Source organism: Pleurodeles waltl, chromosome 2_2, assembly GCF_031143425.1.
Source record: "Pleurodeles waltl isolate 20211129_DDA chromosome 2_2, aPleWal1.hap1.20221129, whole genome shotgun sequence".
NCBI lineage: Eukaryota > Metazoa > Chordata > Amphibia > Caudata > Salamandridae > Pleurodeles > Pleurodeles waltl.
In genome coordinates, this window is record NC_090439.1 from 27,890,498 (window position 1) to 27,907,727 (window position 17,230).

Genomic DNA, 17,230 nt, shown 5'->3' on the forward strand with positions numbered 1-17,230 from the left:
TGTCCTATATCTCCAGCCATCTCCACACAGCCTCTGGCAACTCATAAAAATGAGACTTGCCTTCCGTGATCACCCGCAGACAAGCTGGGGAGAGTAGCATATATCAGAGGCCAATGGAGCGCAGCTTGCCCTTGACCTCCAAGGAGCTTTTTCAGTTGCCTTGCACCTTATGAGTATAGTCAGGATAAACAGAGATTTTGTCATTTTCGAAACAGGCGGTGTTGGTCTCTCAGGCAGCACATAGGATCCAGTCTCTGTCCTTATAATTAAGAATATGCACCCAGAGTGCCCTTTCAGTGGCACAAAGAGGCAAGGATGTGGAATCCCTATCACCTAGGACATACTGTTTGGGTTAAGGGCAACACTTTTTTATGTCTATTTTGTCCTTCAGACAAGTAGGCCCAAACCCCTGCAGGAAAAACCCTTTGGATGCTAGTTTACAGAGAAGAGAAACTGTCTGCAGTTGAGGTAATAAGGGTGCCTGCATATTAATGCTGTTCAAACTTTTATTTATGGTTCATTAATTAAAAGCTTTCATTATTAGGGTGAGCGTTGTAAATAAAAGTTTTAAGGTCACAATGCACTACTGACAGTAGTTCCTTTACAAAAAAAAAAAGTGTACACACGTTTGAAATGTTTAAGAATATGAGGCAAGTATAATGCTTTCAGAATGCTCTCTGATTGGATGCAAATGTTTGCAGAAGCTTGTAAGCAAGAGTGATAATTTTTGGGTTTCAAAATAAAATGTACAGAAAAAAATGTTTTTTAGCTACTATGAAATTTTAGGTGCTATTTCTTTGAAGCGTCATTTAGTAAAATTTGTTGATGCATGCTAGTATTTCCAGAAAATAATCCTAATGGAAAATCAGTGTATCCATTTTCAACAAGATTATGGGAAGCATGAAAATAAACAAGAACTGGCAAAGCCAACTGATCCAACATTTTTTGTGTCTTTTGGTTTCGTCAATGCATGTCTTGTTTTGACACGGCCTTCGTAACACTTTACTGTTGTAGGAGCTACCAGGGCCGCACCATTGTAACAAACATTGGCAAAAAGAAAAAACATGTTTTTGGTCTCAAAAAGCACACATTGCCACCAGTGGCGTCACAAAGGCCCTGCACAAACCCTCCAGGGGGGGCCCCTCAGCAAAACACCTGCCCTGAGTGAGTTTAGAGGGGATCCTCCATGCTCTCTGCACGGGGGACCCTCGCCAGGTTCATTATGCAACAGATTGCTACAGTAGTTCCTGGCACAAAACAAAACTACTTTGTATGCCAATATTCTCCTTGTGAAAGAGCAGAATGTGGTCACTCACAGTAAAGTCAGCCACTGGACAGACAGAGAGAGAAATAGAAGTTTATTAAACAAAATCTCTTTGTTAACGCTAGACCTAATTCGGGACCCAATTCTTAAAGAAAGTCACTAAAGTGAACCAATGGTATATGTATTTAAATTAGTGGCTTTCATTAATTCACAAGAACTTACAGAAGTAGACCAGGAAATCGTACTTCTAGAAAATATTTGTGAACTGTATTTTAGCATAGCATGAGCAAATATGCATGTTTAAATTTGCCCATGTAAAAATCTACTGATCGTTTACAAGTTCACTTTTCCTCCAACCACTTTTTTTCCAGCCCTGTAAGAACTTCTACCTCTGTCTTTGTCAGGAGTACATTTTCAACCTTTCTCATTATGGGAACATATTAGAGAAGAGTTGGTGAAAACCCTTGAACCATGCAAGTTAGTAGGTTTGCAGATTCAAAGGCATTCCAGCCCAGGAACTATTGTTTACTGCTTCCTCCAGCCCCAGTATTTAGAAAAGTGGCAAATGAGGAAATTGCTATAGTAGTCATTGAAATTGCAAGTATTCAAGCCCTACGACAGTAGTAGCCCTGGCATAATCAGAGAGGCTATTATCAGAGCTCTTACATAATGAGATTGCTGCCATAATTTGTTGCCTCACTACATGGCACCAAAAGGACAAGTAGATTTTTTTACAGGGCAAGTAGATTTAAGAAGCAATCTATCCCATGGACAAGTAGATATTTTAATAAATTCCACAGCCCTGAAGAGGTGACCGCCCAATGGGCCATGGGTATCTCAGATCCAGTGTTCCACAAAGGTCTCTGTCTTATTCCCCTTGGCCCACTCAGGAAACCCCAACAAGCGGACATTGTTGGAGCGGGATCTCCCCTCTGCATCCTCCACCCTGACCTCCAATGTCGCAGTCTTACAGGTCACTTTTGATTGTAGCTCCACAATAGACCCTTCTGCCACTCTGACCTTGTCTGAGTCCTTCTGTAAGTCTGTATGAAAGAGGTTTACCACAAGTGCCACTGCCTCAATCTTTCCCTCTAGCGCCACACTGGATCCCTGGATAGTCGCCAGAATCTTCACCCCCAAGGGCTCCTCTGGCAACGAGTCTGGTGCCAACTCTCCCCAGCCACCACCCTTGCATATTTGGGTCTGCACAGAGTGTGTCTGTGTAGTAATGCTCCACAATATTCCCCTGGGGGGTCCAGTTTGTTTGTTACCCCCATGTGATGGCTAGTGAGACCCCACTTCCAGACGGTCTCAGTGGCAATTGCCTGCATCTCAGCAGCACCGGTAGTTCCAATCTACGTCAGGCCTGCATCAATGCCCTCACTCTTTCACATCTGCCAATACCAATGTTCACCACCTCGAACTCCCAGGGCTTCAGTAATATAAACGGGAGGGTACACCACACCACGAGGCAGGAGAAAAAACTTCCCATAGATGGGCACCCCAGAGGCCGAACACAAGCACTGGCAGTTGAGGGTCGAAGCAACAATGGCAGCACGCCAGTGGCCAGCAGCATCACTCACCAGGGGTTACAGTAGATCAATGCAGGCATCAAAGGGCCCCCTGTTAGCAAATGGGTGAAAAATGTGGCTTTCAGGCAACCCAGTGCTCTAGGCGGTAACTATGCCTCTACAGCGTGCCTCCTAGGAGACATCTGTCCTGCACCGTAGGCACATGTTTTGGGCTCACCAGCATCCACCATACCGTGCACCTTTCTATGTTGGTAGCATGCCGTGCAGCAAAATGTGTATCGTGGCCCTCTCGCTGAAAGGAACACGAGGGCCTGAAGTATATTGCAGCATGGAAGCAAGAACAGTGCGTCCCCCCATGGCCCAGGCTTCAGCTGGCACCAACAGCGCTCCCTGCAGTGAGTGCTGGCCTAGACGCCAAAGACGAAACCTCTGCACTTCGTAGCACGCCATCACAGAAGTGCGGCCTGCATCATGTTAACAGCCAGGTTGGGGGAAGAGGAATAAAGACAGCCCACTGTCACAATCAGCTGGCCAGGTTTGCCCCTGCTTGAGGCAGGCAGCAAATGTCGCTTCCTCTGGTACCAATTACCAGGCCAGTCCCAGCCCGCAGCTCCTGCAATGCCTCTGCTCATTGTCGTGAGGCCTGTTTTCTACTGGGGGGAAAGGCGCACGCTCAGCGCAGCGCCGACCAACAGGGTTCCATTTCCATGTGGCAGTCTAGGAGCAGGGGTCAGCTGCTCGAGTTTGAAGTCGCCAGGGACCGGGCAACGTCCGAAGTTTTTAGGATCTATGGGGTGGCTGCGAAGCTATTCAGAAGGGTGTCCTGTTGGCCACCTTGCATAGTCAAGCCTCAAAAACAATCCTAGAAGTACTCACCGAAATATAGATATATTTCATACATAGCAAGAGGGGAACCAGAAGCTAACACCTGTCAGATAAACAATACAACAAAATTCAACAAAGTACGTTACAGAGAAAAAGTGCGATGAAAAGGCACCTGTATCTAAACATAAGTATCCTACTCCTTCTTGACAAATTATTGAAGAAGAAGAGGTACACATTTTAGGAAAACAGCAAGAACCAGCTTTGATGTTTTGATCTCACTCTCTTAAACATGCACAGGACACTCCTCAGGAATTTCTTTACAGATACATGTCCCCAAACTTATAACCAAAGCATGAACACAAATCAACTTCACCAGGTAACCCAAATTTGTTACAATTGATCATCTTCATATTATTAGAATTACTTATAATGTGCACCAGAGATCATAGAAGCCACCAAATAGAGGTATAAAGGTAGGCTTTTAGTTTTAATTGTAGCACACTAAATAAAGTAGTGATGTATCATGAAGATAAAGAACACCAAACAATGTTCACAAAAACACTGAGGGACAGATTTACCTTTTCTTTCATGCAATACAATGCAGCAACTCTGTGCTGTGTTTTGTAAAAGGGAGAGAGCAGAAATGCTCCATATTTACAAAGATATGGAGCGTTTGTGATCTCTTCTTGATCTGGAATACTGTGTGCTGCCTAGCATCAACACAGGGCTCCTTGCACGACTGTGCAAGGGTTCTGCATTATGGGCAGGATTATGTTTGTGGAAGAAAGTGCTCTTTCCTGCACAAAAGCAAGCTTTAGGGGCATATTCCTCTTTCTATATGCTGCAGAATACAGCACATACGGAGAAAGGAATTAGCAAGGAGAAATAAAGAAACTGTCTGGCGCACCATTTTGGCACACACCCAGGTTTACAAGTCATAGTAAATCTGGGTTTGCATCAAAATACTTTGGTGGATGCATGGGGATGTCCATGCTCCACCCAAGTAACACCTACCTGGTGCAAATTAATGCAAAGAAACACTGTGTAGTGTGTTGCATTGTTTTTATTTACCAAACCACAAAGATAGTGATTGGATAAAAGCTAGAAGACTAGTCGCTCATTGTGCCAGAGCATATGGTGCATATTGGGAAGAGGTAAGCCTCCTATGTAAGCATTTCAGCACAACTAAAAAATGCTGGTATGCTCCCTTTCCAATACAAGAAATGTTGGTGCCTGACCATGTAAAGCAGTGGATCGGAGAACGTGTCGCCAGTAGGGGCCTATTGGACAGTTTACCTGTGTATCATGCATAGATCTCTGAGTGGTTAGAACACTGGCTCTCTACATGTGTGGGAACATATGGTTTCCTAGAAAATCATAAGCAACACATAAGTGTATTTATTCAGAAGCTGAATGCTAGTTCAGGTCAGAGCGTGCTTAAATGTGAAAAAAGACTGTGCAAATTCACGCATGTTCTGTTCTGCACTACTGATCTGCTTCAGAATAGATGCGTTTTTAAAATCTTATGATTTGTAAAATACATCATTACTGATTTTTTTAATACATAAATCATATACATTGAGGACACAACAGAGTAGACTTCAAGTATTATTGTTACTCAATAAAACTATTCTTCTCATTGGAGGAACCATATTTTTATTGGTATTTAGACCTAAACGCTTATAAATATCAACAGAAAATAATGGCTTTTGGTCATATGGGCACACAGGCCAGCTGAACAGGTGCTGCAGATCTCCAGGGATCTCTAGATCACGATTTAAGAGCAGCCGGCAGAGAGAGAAGGCACCATAATCTGAGACTCATAAAAAGATAAGTCTTGTCATTTCTCACGGTGAAATATTGATATGACTTACATTTGAATAAAGAGATAATATTCATTGATTCCACTCCCAGTCAATCGATCCTAACACAAAACTTCAAGTGCCCACTTATTCTCCTGCTAGTATACAATATATGCTGTTACTAGACAGAAACCACAAAATCTGAAGAATCTTTCAATTCAAGAGAATACCTAATTAAAACTATTCCATTAAACAATCTAAATCACCAAATTATTAGTTTCAATGAATTTAATAAGGACGGAACGGTATGACCATCATGTCAGAGTCTGCATATTAAGGGAGTATTATGTAAGAACGACCCAAGCATTGATGAGAAGCAGTAAGAAGAAAATGAAATACACTTTTAAAGTGATAGTAGAAAAATAAAATTGATGTAGAATATTGAAGACAACCCTGTTTAGGACAAACGTTATGATATGACATTCCAAATTCTTCTTACTGAGTGATAAACCCTATATTGTAATTAGGACCAAGTATTAAAAGATTCCACTAACTGGAACTATTCCTCCCATCAGCAAGAATGCTGACAAACTTCTCATATTTTTAGAGGTTAACATCAGAAGGGCTGTAAGATATTGTATTGCATTGTATTGTAATCGTATTTATATAGCGCTTACTACCCCTGACGAGGCGTCAAAGCGCTTTTCGGTGAGTAGCACGCTACTCGGGAACCTAACAAGAATTAGTGATGGATTAGTATCGGGAAATAATTAGTACAGTTTTAGTATTATTATGAGTTAATTTGAGCCGTGGATATGAGAGTTTGTTAGATTGACTGGAGTAATGGAGGGGTGGAGGAGGAAAGAAATCCAGAAGTGTTAATTGGGAGTATATCCTTCATTTACTCAACCCAAAGGATTGGGATGAGTAAAAGGGGATGGAGGAGGGAAGAGTATGTGGAAGGGTTAGGGAGAGCATAGTAGCAGGGTGAGATAAATGCGGGAGAAATTAGTAGGGTTATGTGGGAGGTCACGGTAGTAGAGTGAGGTTTGGTGAGTTAGATGTGGAAGTGGAGGGAAGAGCTTAGGCAGAGTTATTTAGGAGATGAAAGTAGTAGAACGGATTTGGGATGAGTCAGAGTGAAAATGGAGGATAGTTTGATAGAGACATGACATATGATGATGGGTAAATAAGTGTGATAAGATGAGAACAGGAATTCATAGATATTTAGTATAACAACCCTCCCGGGAGCCATGCAATGACCCACAAACACACCAAGCACATAATTAGAATCATGGGTAAAATATACTTAGTCAAACAGGTTTAAAGAGTGTGTGTGTATTTTATTGTTATGACATAGTAGCGATACATATTTTCTAAAGAACTAATCATAATTAGAAATATACACATAATCTGAAAAAAATATTTGTCAACATAGGCATATGCAGTCCATAGTTGTTTGAATATGGTGGTTATGAAGGAAAGAGCCAACTCTTGAGTAGTTTTCTGAAGACAAGAAAGTTATCTGTGGCTCTTATAGTTGGGGGTAATGAATTCCATAGTTTGGCTGCTGAAAGAGAGAAGGATGTACCACCAATAGTCTTTTTCTTGTATGGTGGTGTTCTAAGGCGGGGTGTCAATCTTGAGGGGAGGTTTCTTTGTTGGATGTATTTGGTTATTTTGTTTCTGATAAAAAGTGGTCCTGTTCCATATATAGCTTTGTGAGTGATACAAAGCAGCTTGAAAGTGCATGTTCTGGCAACGGGTAACCAGTGTAGTCCTCTCAAGGCAGGGGAGATGTGGGCTTGCGGCTTTACATGTAATATTGCGGAATTCTGGATACTTTGTAGTTTTTTCATAATAGATAGAGATGATCCATGGTAGAGGCCATTGGCATTATCCAGTTTGGATAGTACAAGCGAGATAGTAGCTTGCACCTTGTGTGGAAATCCGAGGTGGGGGATGATGCGTCGTAAAGTCTTCAAGGTGATGAAGCTTGCTTGTGCTAATTTGTCCACTTGGGCATTCATGGTTAACTTGGAATCCTTGGATAATTGAGGAGGTGATCCGAGATCGTCAGGCCAGACACACAGAGGGTCATAATTTTTCCAGTCACCACATATGGGTATTTCTGTTTTGGAGGTATTTAGTTTGAGATGGCTCCAGGTCATCCACTGATCAACGGCTCTGAGGCAACTGAAGATTTGTGAGTTTTCAATGTTTATGGGGCATTCTAATTTAAGTAGTATTTGTGTGTCATCTGCATAGTTGTAGCTTGTGAGATGGAAATCATTGATCAGTTCTGGTAAAGATATCATGTAGATGTTGAAAAGCAAAGGTGAGATGATTGATCCTTGGGGGACCCCTGCTTTTGTGAGGTAGGGTTCGGACGAGAAGGGGGGTGAGTGGATGATATTAGATCTTTTTTGAAGAAAGGAAGTAATCCAGTTGAGAGCAATCCCTTGTATGCCGGCTTTGTGGAGTCTTTGAATTAGGGTGTCATGGTCAACCGTATCAAAGGCAGCTGAGAGGTCCAAGAGAAGTAGTGCAGCAACTCCATTTCGGTCAACTGTGTTTTTAAGATCATCCCAGATTGCTATGAGTGCTGATTCAGTGCTTCTTCCTGGGCGGAATCCAGTTTGGAAGTCTGAAAGTATAGAATTGTCTTCAATGAATTGTGACATCTGGGCGAATGCTGCTCTTTCTATCAATTTGCCCAGGAAAGGTCCATTTGTGAATGGTCTGTAGTTGTTGGGGTCTTGCAGGTCTAGGTTTGTTTTCTTTATTAATGGTCGTATGTATGCCTTTTTTAGGTCTACAGGAAAGGTTCCTGAAGTTAAAGAGTTGTTGATGAGTCTTCTTACAGGTGTGGCAGCAGAAGTAGATAGAAGAATGCTCTTGAAGATTTATGGTGGGCAAGGGTCAGAAGGGCAACCGGAAGGTCTGCTTGCTTTGACCAAATCCATAAATTCACCCTGGGATATTTGTTTGAAGGACTGTAGAGGCTGGGTTGGTTTATTCTTAGAGGGTATTTTAGGAAAGGGGTTGGTGATGATGTTTTTCTTCTGTTTTAAATAGGAGTCCAATGTGTCTGCCTTGGTTGTGTAGTGAGTTGCCAATTTGTTAGTGAAATCTTGAGTAGTGGGATGACTTCCTTCCATGCATGTAGGTTTTCAAAATTAATTGAGAATTTTATAAAATTCCTTGGTTGTAGATTGAGCGTTTTGAATTCTGTCTGAGTAGTACCTTTTTTAGCATTTTTGATTGATGATTTGTATATCCTGGTAAGTTTGTGTCGCTGCAGTTTGTCTTGACTGTTGTTTGTTTTGAGCCAGGTCCGCTGCAACTTTCTGATTTGTTGCTTTATCTTTTTAAGTTCTGTGTTTCTCCAAGGTGCTGTTTTTCTTTTGTTGTGTTTAGTTTTTCTGAGTGGTATTAGGATATCAAAAGCTTCCTGTAGCCACTCATAAAGTTTTGGCACAGAATTAATTGTATCTAGATCTGTGTTGGCTGTTAGTTGTGTTTCTAAGTCATCCAAATTGAGTTTGCGCCATGGTCGATAGGTGTATGTATGTAAGTAGTTGTGGGTTGTATTGATTTGTGGAGTTGTATGTCGGAAAGTTAGCAAATGGTGGTCTGACCAAGTGATTGGCGTGATGCTATGAATAGTAACTAGTTCAGGCTTAGCAAAAATGACATCTAGGATGTGTCCAGCAATGCGTGTGGGATTGTGTACAATCTGATGTAGGTTCAATGCGACTAGGCCAGTGGTGATAGCTTTTGGATGGGGCATATTGGGTTTGTCAAACCAAATGTTCAGATCCCCAAGAATGCATAGGTTGGAGTATAGTGTAATAAGGTTTGAGACTGCGTCTAGAAAAGTATCTGGGAATGTGGAGTTGTTAGGTGGAGGTCTGTAAAGGAGGAGAAAGTTACAGGAGGAAGTTGGAGTAGGGTGGCATCTGGTAAGGAGGGCTTGACAACCTTGTATGGAGATGTTGTCTGTTTTACTGAGGTTCCATGCCTGTTTGAATATAATAGCTAGTCCACCTCCTCTCTTGCCTATACGGTTTTGTGTGATGGTTTGATAGCCTGGGGGAACGGCTTCATGCAACACTGGGGCCATGTCATCTCCCAACCAGGATTCAGTTATGAATAGTAAGTCAGGTTGTGTGTCTGTGAGCAGGTCGTAGATGTGGTGTGTATATATATACTATATAAATGTACATATGTATATGCTTATGCACATTCATATAGAGTAGGCAGATCAAATACATCTGTACACATACATTTGTATAAAATGTATTAACATATTTCGTAAGCATTTGAGCATTCATTTCAAAGCATGCACACGCATGTTGTGTGTGAGAGTGCATATATGTGTGTGCATGCAACATAAATATCACTACACTATGCTGTATCTGACTAAACATGCATATCTATATTAATTCAACCAGTTCCTAAACAAACTACCTATCCCTCTCTATCTTCCTTTCTTTCTACTCTATGCAGCTCTCACCCATACATATTCACCATGCCACATAATTCCACTACACAATACACTCCATACCACACAATTCCACACTGCACAATTCAACAAGTAACAATTAAATTACAAATCCCAGATTTCCACTCCACACCACATACATCCCCTACATTCCAAACCAAAAAACATAAATAAAAGACATTGGGCCTGATTCCAACTTTGGAGGACGGTGTTAAACCGTCCCAAAAGTGGCGGATATACCACCTACCGTATTACGAGTCCATTATATCCTATGGAACTCGTAATACGGTAGGTGGTATATCCGCCACTTTTGGGACGGTTTAACACCGTCCTCCAAAGTTGGAATCAGGCCCATTGTCATTTACAACGCCATTAGCTCTAACTCTCGAAAATGCGAGACCTATTGCATTGCAAATGCTTGTCTGCTCGTGGGGTCAAGCATTCCCAAAACAAGAGAGCAATTAGTGTATGCTTTTATAGTTGTCTCTTCTGAAAAGGGAAGCTCTTTCTTTCATTCATTTCGCAAAATGTTTTTGATACATGTTCGAGGATTCTGCATACAGGCAGACACAGTCTAATGTTTTCTGATATCAAAATACCCCATGATACAGAAATAACGTTTTCATGAGACATGTTGTGGTTATACTGTAATACACGAACCACAGTACCAATATTATCTGAAAACCTGGTGGGGCGCCCCACTCTAGCTCAGAGGCGTGGTCTTAGAACGGCACCAGACTCTCATTCAGGCTTTAAGTGGGATGGGTCCTGCCAGCGCTGAGCACCAGCAGTTCTAAAAAGAAGGTGCCGAGACAGCTCCCTATCAGGCTCTTCATTTTTTCCCTCACCCTCAGGATGATAAAATCAACTGTGCAGCAGTATCACCCTGTGGTGCCTTTCATGTAACTTTAAAAAGACTTGTTACAGTTCTTTAACAATGTTATCAGTTCAGAACTGAAGCATTTTCAATATTATATACAACGAAAGCTTTGTTGTTGCTTACTTATCATCTTATGCAACTAACAACCACTGAAAAAAACAACAGTCCTGGCTTTTTGTAGGTGTAATGATATTTCCTTACATCCTGTATTTTATATCTGGATGCAGTGAAGCAGCAAAATATTAGTTGGGCTTCATACTATGCTAAGCACAGATTTTTAGCTTACATGTTTAAAGCCATGCCCTTAATTACATCAGCCATGCCCCTTGAAGAGACCCCCCCCAGTTTTTTTGTCCCACTTAAAGCCCTGCTCTCATTGCATCAGCCCTCACATCACAGTTAGCACATGACCTACATTTCACGGAACCCAGAGAATAAAAGTTGGCTCACTCAAGTCCCCGACACATATGCTGCTGTTCACAGCAGTGTATTTCTCACCAATGCAATGTACCAGTTACAAGTGCAATGTCAATGGTGAAGATCATGCAGTGATTAGGCTCACTCTAGCTACACTGGAAGACTGCTCCTTAGCGCAGTTTCTACAATTACCCCTGCCTCGAGGAGAAGTGATAAACGAGACGAGCAGTGGCTCTAGCTCTAATGCAAATACCCTTCTCTTTGTGAAGTCCAGTCTGTCCTAAGATCCATTGTTCCTGCGCAGTGGCCTATCTCTGATATTCAGGCAGCGGCCTTTTCAATGCCCCGTTTTTCCCCTTTTGAATGCACCGAGCCTCTTCTTGTTGCTTTCTCGTCCCTTCTGTGCGAATATATTACAGGAAAGGGCAAGGGTTTTCACAGCGAATAAAACGATTCACTCCTGCCTGTATTGTCTTTCCCAGAAGCAACACTTGAAATTTTACGAACAAGGAAAATGGACAGTCCCTTCTTCCCCTCGTGGATTGGTTGTATCTACAATGACGGCCAATGCAGCAGGCTGTGCTCACATTTAAAAACATCAGCGGCATTAGAAATACGTTGATTGCTAATCATGGGCAGTGCTTTAGTTCTTTCAATTTTATTATATTGGGGTTGTGGTCCAAAACTCGACTTTAAAAGTACTGGAAATGAAAGTTATTTCAGTGGGTAAAGGCAGTGAAAAGATAGCACAAGAGTACACAGATGGCAGAAACAATTCTCGGTAGACCTGTATGGAAGCTTTTGTACACGCACGTCTATACTGAGTCCACAAAAAGCTATAATTCCAACAGCATGTTATCAAGGCAGCAAAGTAAAATATATGACTTTGCAAGGCCGATTAGTGAATAGTCGTTGCCAGCCATAAAGAGGAAAGAGGATGCTTTGTTAAGCAAAGAAGCCATAACCCCGTCACAAGCCGGCAATTAAAATGTCATCATATCAGTGATGTAAATACATTAAACACACTCTGAATTAGAAGCTATAAGTCATGCTGTTTTTACAGTCTAACAAAAGGTCAATTTAAACACCGTTTCGGATGAGAACACAAAAAGGACAAAGTCAGAATCCAGGAAATGCCACGGCCTTCGATGCCACATCCAAGCAATGACAATACATGATAAAAGTGAAAGAGAATGTCTTAATGTGTGCAGATCCAAAGCCTATTGCCTCGTTTTTACTTCTTCCAGAAACATTCTTTATGTATTGGTAACTTGGGGACTCAGACACCTAAAGATGTTTGTAGCAAGATGGAAAAATGGAATGACGTCAAGGGCCTCATTCCGGTAAAATTGACGCAACGTATTTTCTACTTCCAGCTGGGAATGAGAAATAATGTGGTTCTGAGCTTTGCTACTTGTAAAATTGCAGGTTAACTTGCTTTGCACACTGTATTAACCAAGTAAATATACCTGGACGAATTTGCTCGAAATTGGTCCCAAATAGTTCTGTCAATGCGATCTGCGTTTCAGATGCACGAAAATAACAAAAATGACTGAAGCATCACCTCCACTCTTAGACAGGTGCTTTAGGTTGCATGAAAGGGTGACATATTTGCTACCAGAGATGTTCCTAGCATTGATTTCAAGTTCAGACTGATGCTACGTTTTGAATAAGCACTAATATGTAAGTACCGTACCAAAACAGTAATCCAAAGAGCGCCAGATACATCACAATGGGGGTTATGTAATCGTCGCCAACTCTGCCATCATACTTCAGCACCATCCCGAAATTAATAAGGCAAACGAAGAATGTCCAGGTCACGTATGTCGCTAGTCCATTGTGCACCTGCAAACAGAAAAACACATATATTGTCCTTTGATGTTAAGGTCATTTAAAGACAATTTAAATAAAGGATTAACAAAAAAGAAAAAAACACACATTTTTCCTCTTTTAACAGCTTCTCTTTTCCCCTGTTTGTTCCCTCCGCTTTCTTTGCCCCCATGCTTCTTCCACTCACAGACCATTGCTGATTACTTCAGTTCTGCTTGTCAGTCCAATAGCTGTGTCCTTATTAGACTATAGTCGAAGTGCATTTTTAGAGCTGTAAATTCGACAAACTGTTTTTATATATAAAGACTAAAAGCCTGAGAAGTTTGTGTAATTCTGCCCACCATTAAACAAACTTTACTGTAGCTAGGCCCAGTCTCCCACATCTAACCTCCATTTCCACTTTCTATTTGCTTTCCCAGACACAGCTTGAGGTTTAGAAAGCTAAACACATTTCTCCTCCACTGGTACTCATTTGGTGGTTGCTGGGCAACCACTTGGCTCGGCTTGCAGGTGAGTCTAAGGCCCATATTTATACTTTTTGACGCTAAACTGCGCTAACGCAGTTTAGCGTCAAAAAATTTAGCGCCGTCTAACGCCATTCTGAAGCGCCATGCGGGCGCCGTATTTATGGAATGGCGTTAGCCGGCGCAAGCAGACCGCCGCTGCCTGGTTTGCGTGGAAAAAAACCACGTAGACCAGGCAGCGCCGGCGTTGGGAAAAAATGACGTTAGGGCGTCTTAAAATGGGGCAAGTCAGGTTGAGGCAAAATAATCGCCTCAACCCGATTTGCGCCATTTTTTTACGACGCCCAGACGCCATTTCATGACTCCTGTCTTAGTAAAGACAGGAGTCATGCCCCCTTGCCCAATGGCCATGCCCAGGGGACTTGTGTCCCCTGGGCATGGTCATTGGGCATAGTGGCATGTAGGGGGGCACAAATAAGGCCCCCCTATGCCACCCAAAAAAAAGTAAAAAAATATAAAAAATAATACTTACCTGAACTTACCTGAATGTCCCTGGGGTGGGTCCCTCCATCCTTGGGTGTCCTCCTGGGGTGGGCAGGGGTGGCAGGGGGGGTCCCTGGGGGCAGGGGAGGGCACCTGTGGGCTCATTTTGAGCCCACAGGCCCCTTAACGCCTACCCTGACCCAGGCGTTAAATAGTGGCGCAAATGCGGGGTTTTTTGACCCGCCAACTCCCGGGCGTGATTTTTGCCCGGGAGTATAAATACGACGCATTTGCGTCGCCGTCATTTTTTTAGACGGGAACGCCTTCCTTGCATCTCATTAACGCAAGGAAGGCGTTCACGCAAAAAAATGATGCTATTTGCCAATACTTTGGCGCTTGACGCGTCTAACGCCAAAGTATAAATATGGCGTTAGTTTTGCGCCGAATTTGCGTCGAAAAAAACGACGCAAATTCGGCACAAACGGAGTATAAATACGGGCCTAAGAGTCTGAGACTCACCTAACATCACCACCAGCCTTTACAAGCCCTCACCCAACGGCATATTAGCCTGGCAGTAGAGTCTATGGGCGGCCTGTTTGGACCTTTTCGTGCCTGAAAGGGCCAAGGGCCGGAAAAGCTGCCTGTTTCACTATTTAGGCACACTCTCCAGGAAACAGCCAGAAACACAGCCATGCATACAAGCTCACAACAAGCCCACACCTCTCTCTACCAACAAACAAATTCAGTCCACCCACCATTTACTCACCAAATTTTACCCATTCACATAAAACACTTCTACTCCTACACAATCCACAATTCTGTAATGCAAAACAACCAAAGAACACATTTTGCTTACACACTAATAACACACAAAGCACACACCCTCAATCTCACAAACACCGATCCTTTCCAAGCTAAAGCCTACAAAAGTGGTTCCCAATCTGTAGTCCGGAGACCCCCAGGGGATGCGAAGCCTCCTCAGGGGGTCTGTGACTGCTTCGAAAATTAAGTAATATTAAAAGATTAATAAAGTGCATATAAATAAAGTGACTAAATGTACAAATAAACATTTTAACACGTACTGTAAATGTCAAGGAATTTGAAATTGGAGACTAAAAATTAAATTGGTATTCTTAGATTGATTTGTGTGAGCAGTGACAGGTGCATCAAACAGAATATAGTATGGATGATGGGTGGCTTCAATTGAATTTAGAAAAGCTCCAACCTTCCTATTAATTTTTAAAAAAAATTATATTTGATTGCAAGTTAAATAAAATGTGTCATTATTTGTGAATGTGTTTGATGAATGCTTCTTTCTGTATATTTTGTGTATTGTTTTGCATTTCAAATCATCAACAATGTTTAGGCGGGGGTCCCGAGCTTCTATTAACCCCTTGCCAGCCATGGACATAATGGTTACGTCCATGGCTGCGCCTCTCAGGTGCCACTGACGTAACCATTACGTCCAGTTACCGGCCCTCGGGGGAAGCGCTAGCGCTCCCTCCGAGGGCCGCCCCCACCCCACTAGGTCAGGGCTGGAAGGGGAATCACTTCCCCTTCCACCCTCGACCCCCGCCCAGTGACGTCTGATGATGTCAGCACGCGACTGCGTGCCTACCTCATCAGAGGTCACCTCCCATCGCGAAGAGAAATGCAAAAGCATTTCTCTTCCGCTCGAGAGGAGCGGGCTGGCAGAGGCATGAAAGGAACGGCCTTTCCTTTCCTTTCATGTCTCTGCAAGCATTTCTGCTGCCTGCAGCAGAAATGCCCACTAGACATCAAGGAATTTTTTTGTAAGTAATTGTCAAGAGGGGAGCGGCCCCTTGGGTAAGGGCCGCTCCCCAGGGGGCCAAATCAATTTTAGGCAACCCTTTTTTATTTTTTAATTGTTTTTCTTTTATGTGTGGGGAGCAACCCCTTAGGCAAGGGTCGCTCCACAGGGGGCCAAATTATTTTTAGGCCATTTCTGTCCTCCCTGGGAGGGGGTGCGGGGGCAGAAACCACTAGACACCAAGGATACATTTTTTTTGTTTATTTTTTTATATGTGGGGAGCGACCCCTTAGGCAAGGGTCGCTCCCCGGGGGGGGGGCAAATTATTTTTAGGCCATTTCTGCCCCCCCGGGGCAGATCGGCCTAATATAATTAGACTGATCTGCCCGAAACCACTAGACACCAGGGAATTTGTGTTTTTTTAAATACTTATAAGGGGAGCGGCCCCTTGGGCAAAGGCCACTCCCCGGGAGGGCAAAATAATTTTAGCCCTTTTCTGTCCCCCTGGAGGCAGATTGGCCTAACATAATTAGGCCGATCTGCCCCACAGGGAGGGCAGAAACCTCTAGACACCAGGGATATATATATTTTTTAATTTACTTTGCGTTTTTATTTATGGGGAGCGACCCCTTAGGCAAAGGTCTCTCCCCTGGGGGCAAACTGTATTTAAGCCATTTCTGCCCCTGTTAGGGGCAAATCGACTGATTTTTGTTAGGCCAATCTGCCCCAAGGGGGGCAGAAACCACTAGACACCATGGATTGGTATGTGTTTTTTTGGGGGGGGCAAGTGTCGCTCCCCATGGGGGCACATTACTGTTGGCCATATCTGCCCCCTTGGGGGCAGATGGGCCTATTTTTGGAAGGCCCATCTGCCCCCAAGGGGGCAGAAAGACCATCAGAGACCACTGAAGATTTTTGTTTCAAAATAAGCAGGAGGGGTATGGCCATACCCTCCCCCCAAATAAATGGGGCCAAAGTTGTCCTGCCCACCAGTGGGCAGATTGGGCAATTACCCCCGATCCAAACCCGGGAGGGGACAGAAAGTCTACTAGATGCCAGGGAATTAAAAAAAAAAAATTGTGATATAGTGGCTACCAGCTAGTATGGGCCTGGTTATGCCCCCACTCCAACTGAAGGGGGCAACAGTCTTTCAGCTCTTCCCCGCACACTAAAACATCTTATCCCACGGCAAGCAAGAGGACATTTGATTATTTTGGGTTTTGGTTTTACATTTGGGCCATGAGAGCTTGGTAACTCTCAAAATCGTCCCACTTGGAATGGTGAGGGCTGCACTTTTTAGACTTTGGGACGCTGCCATGTAGAAAAATCCACATGACCTAGACACATCTGAAAACTAAACATCTGGTTGATTCCAGGGTGGTGTGCTTTACATGCACCCTGCACCAATTTCTTGCCCACAATGCACAGCAAACCTCCAACTTTGCTGGAAATCAC

At 43.1% G+C, this 17,230-nt stretch overlaps 1 protein-coding gene across 1 annotated transcript in view; it reads right to left on the reverse strand.

Annotated features, from left to right (window-relative positions):
• LOC138279905 (uncharacterized) overlaps positions 1-17,230 on the reverse strand; it is a 294,609-nt gene that overhangs the window by 42,172 nt on the left and 235,207 nt on the right. Inside the window, exon 5 of the mRNA XM_069219439.1 lies at positions 12,924-13,072. Within this exon, the coding sequence (XP_069075540.1) occupies positions 12,924-13,072 (149 nt within the window). The remainder of the gene's footprint in view (positions 1-12,923; positions 13,073-17,230) is intronic.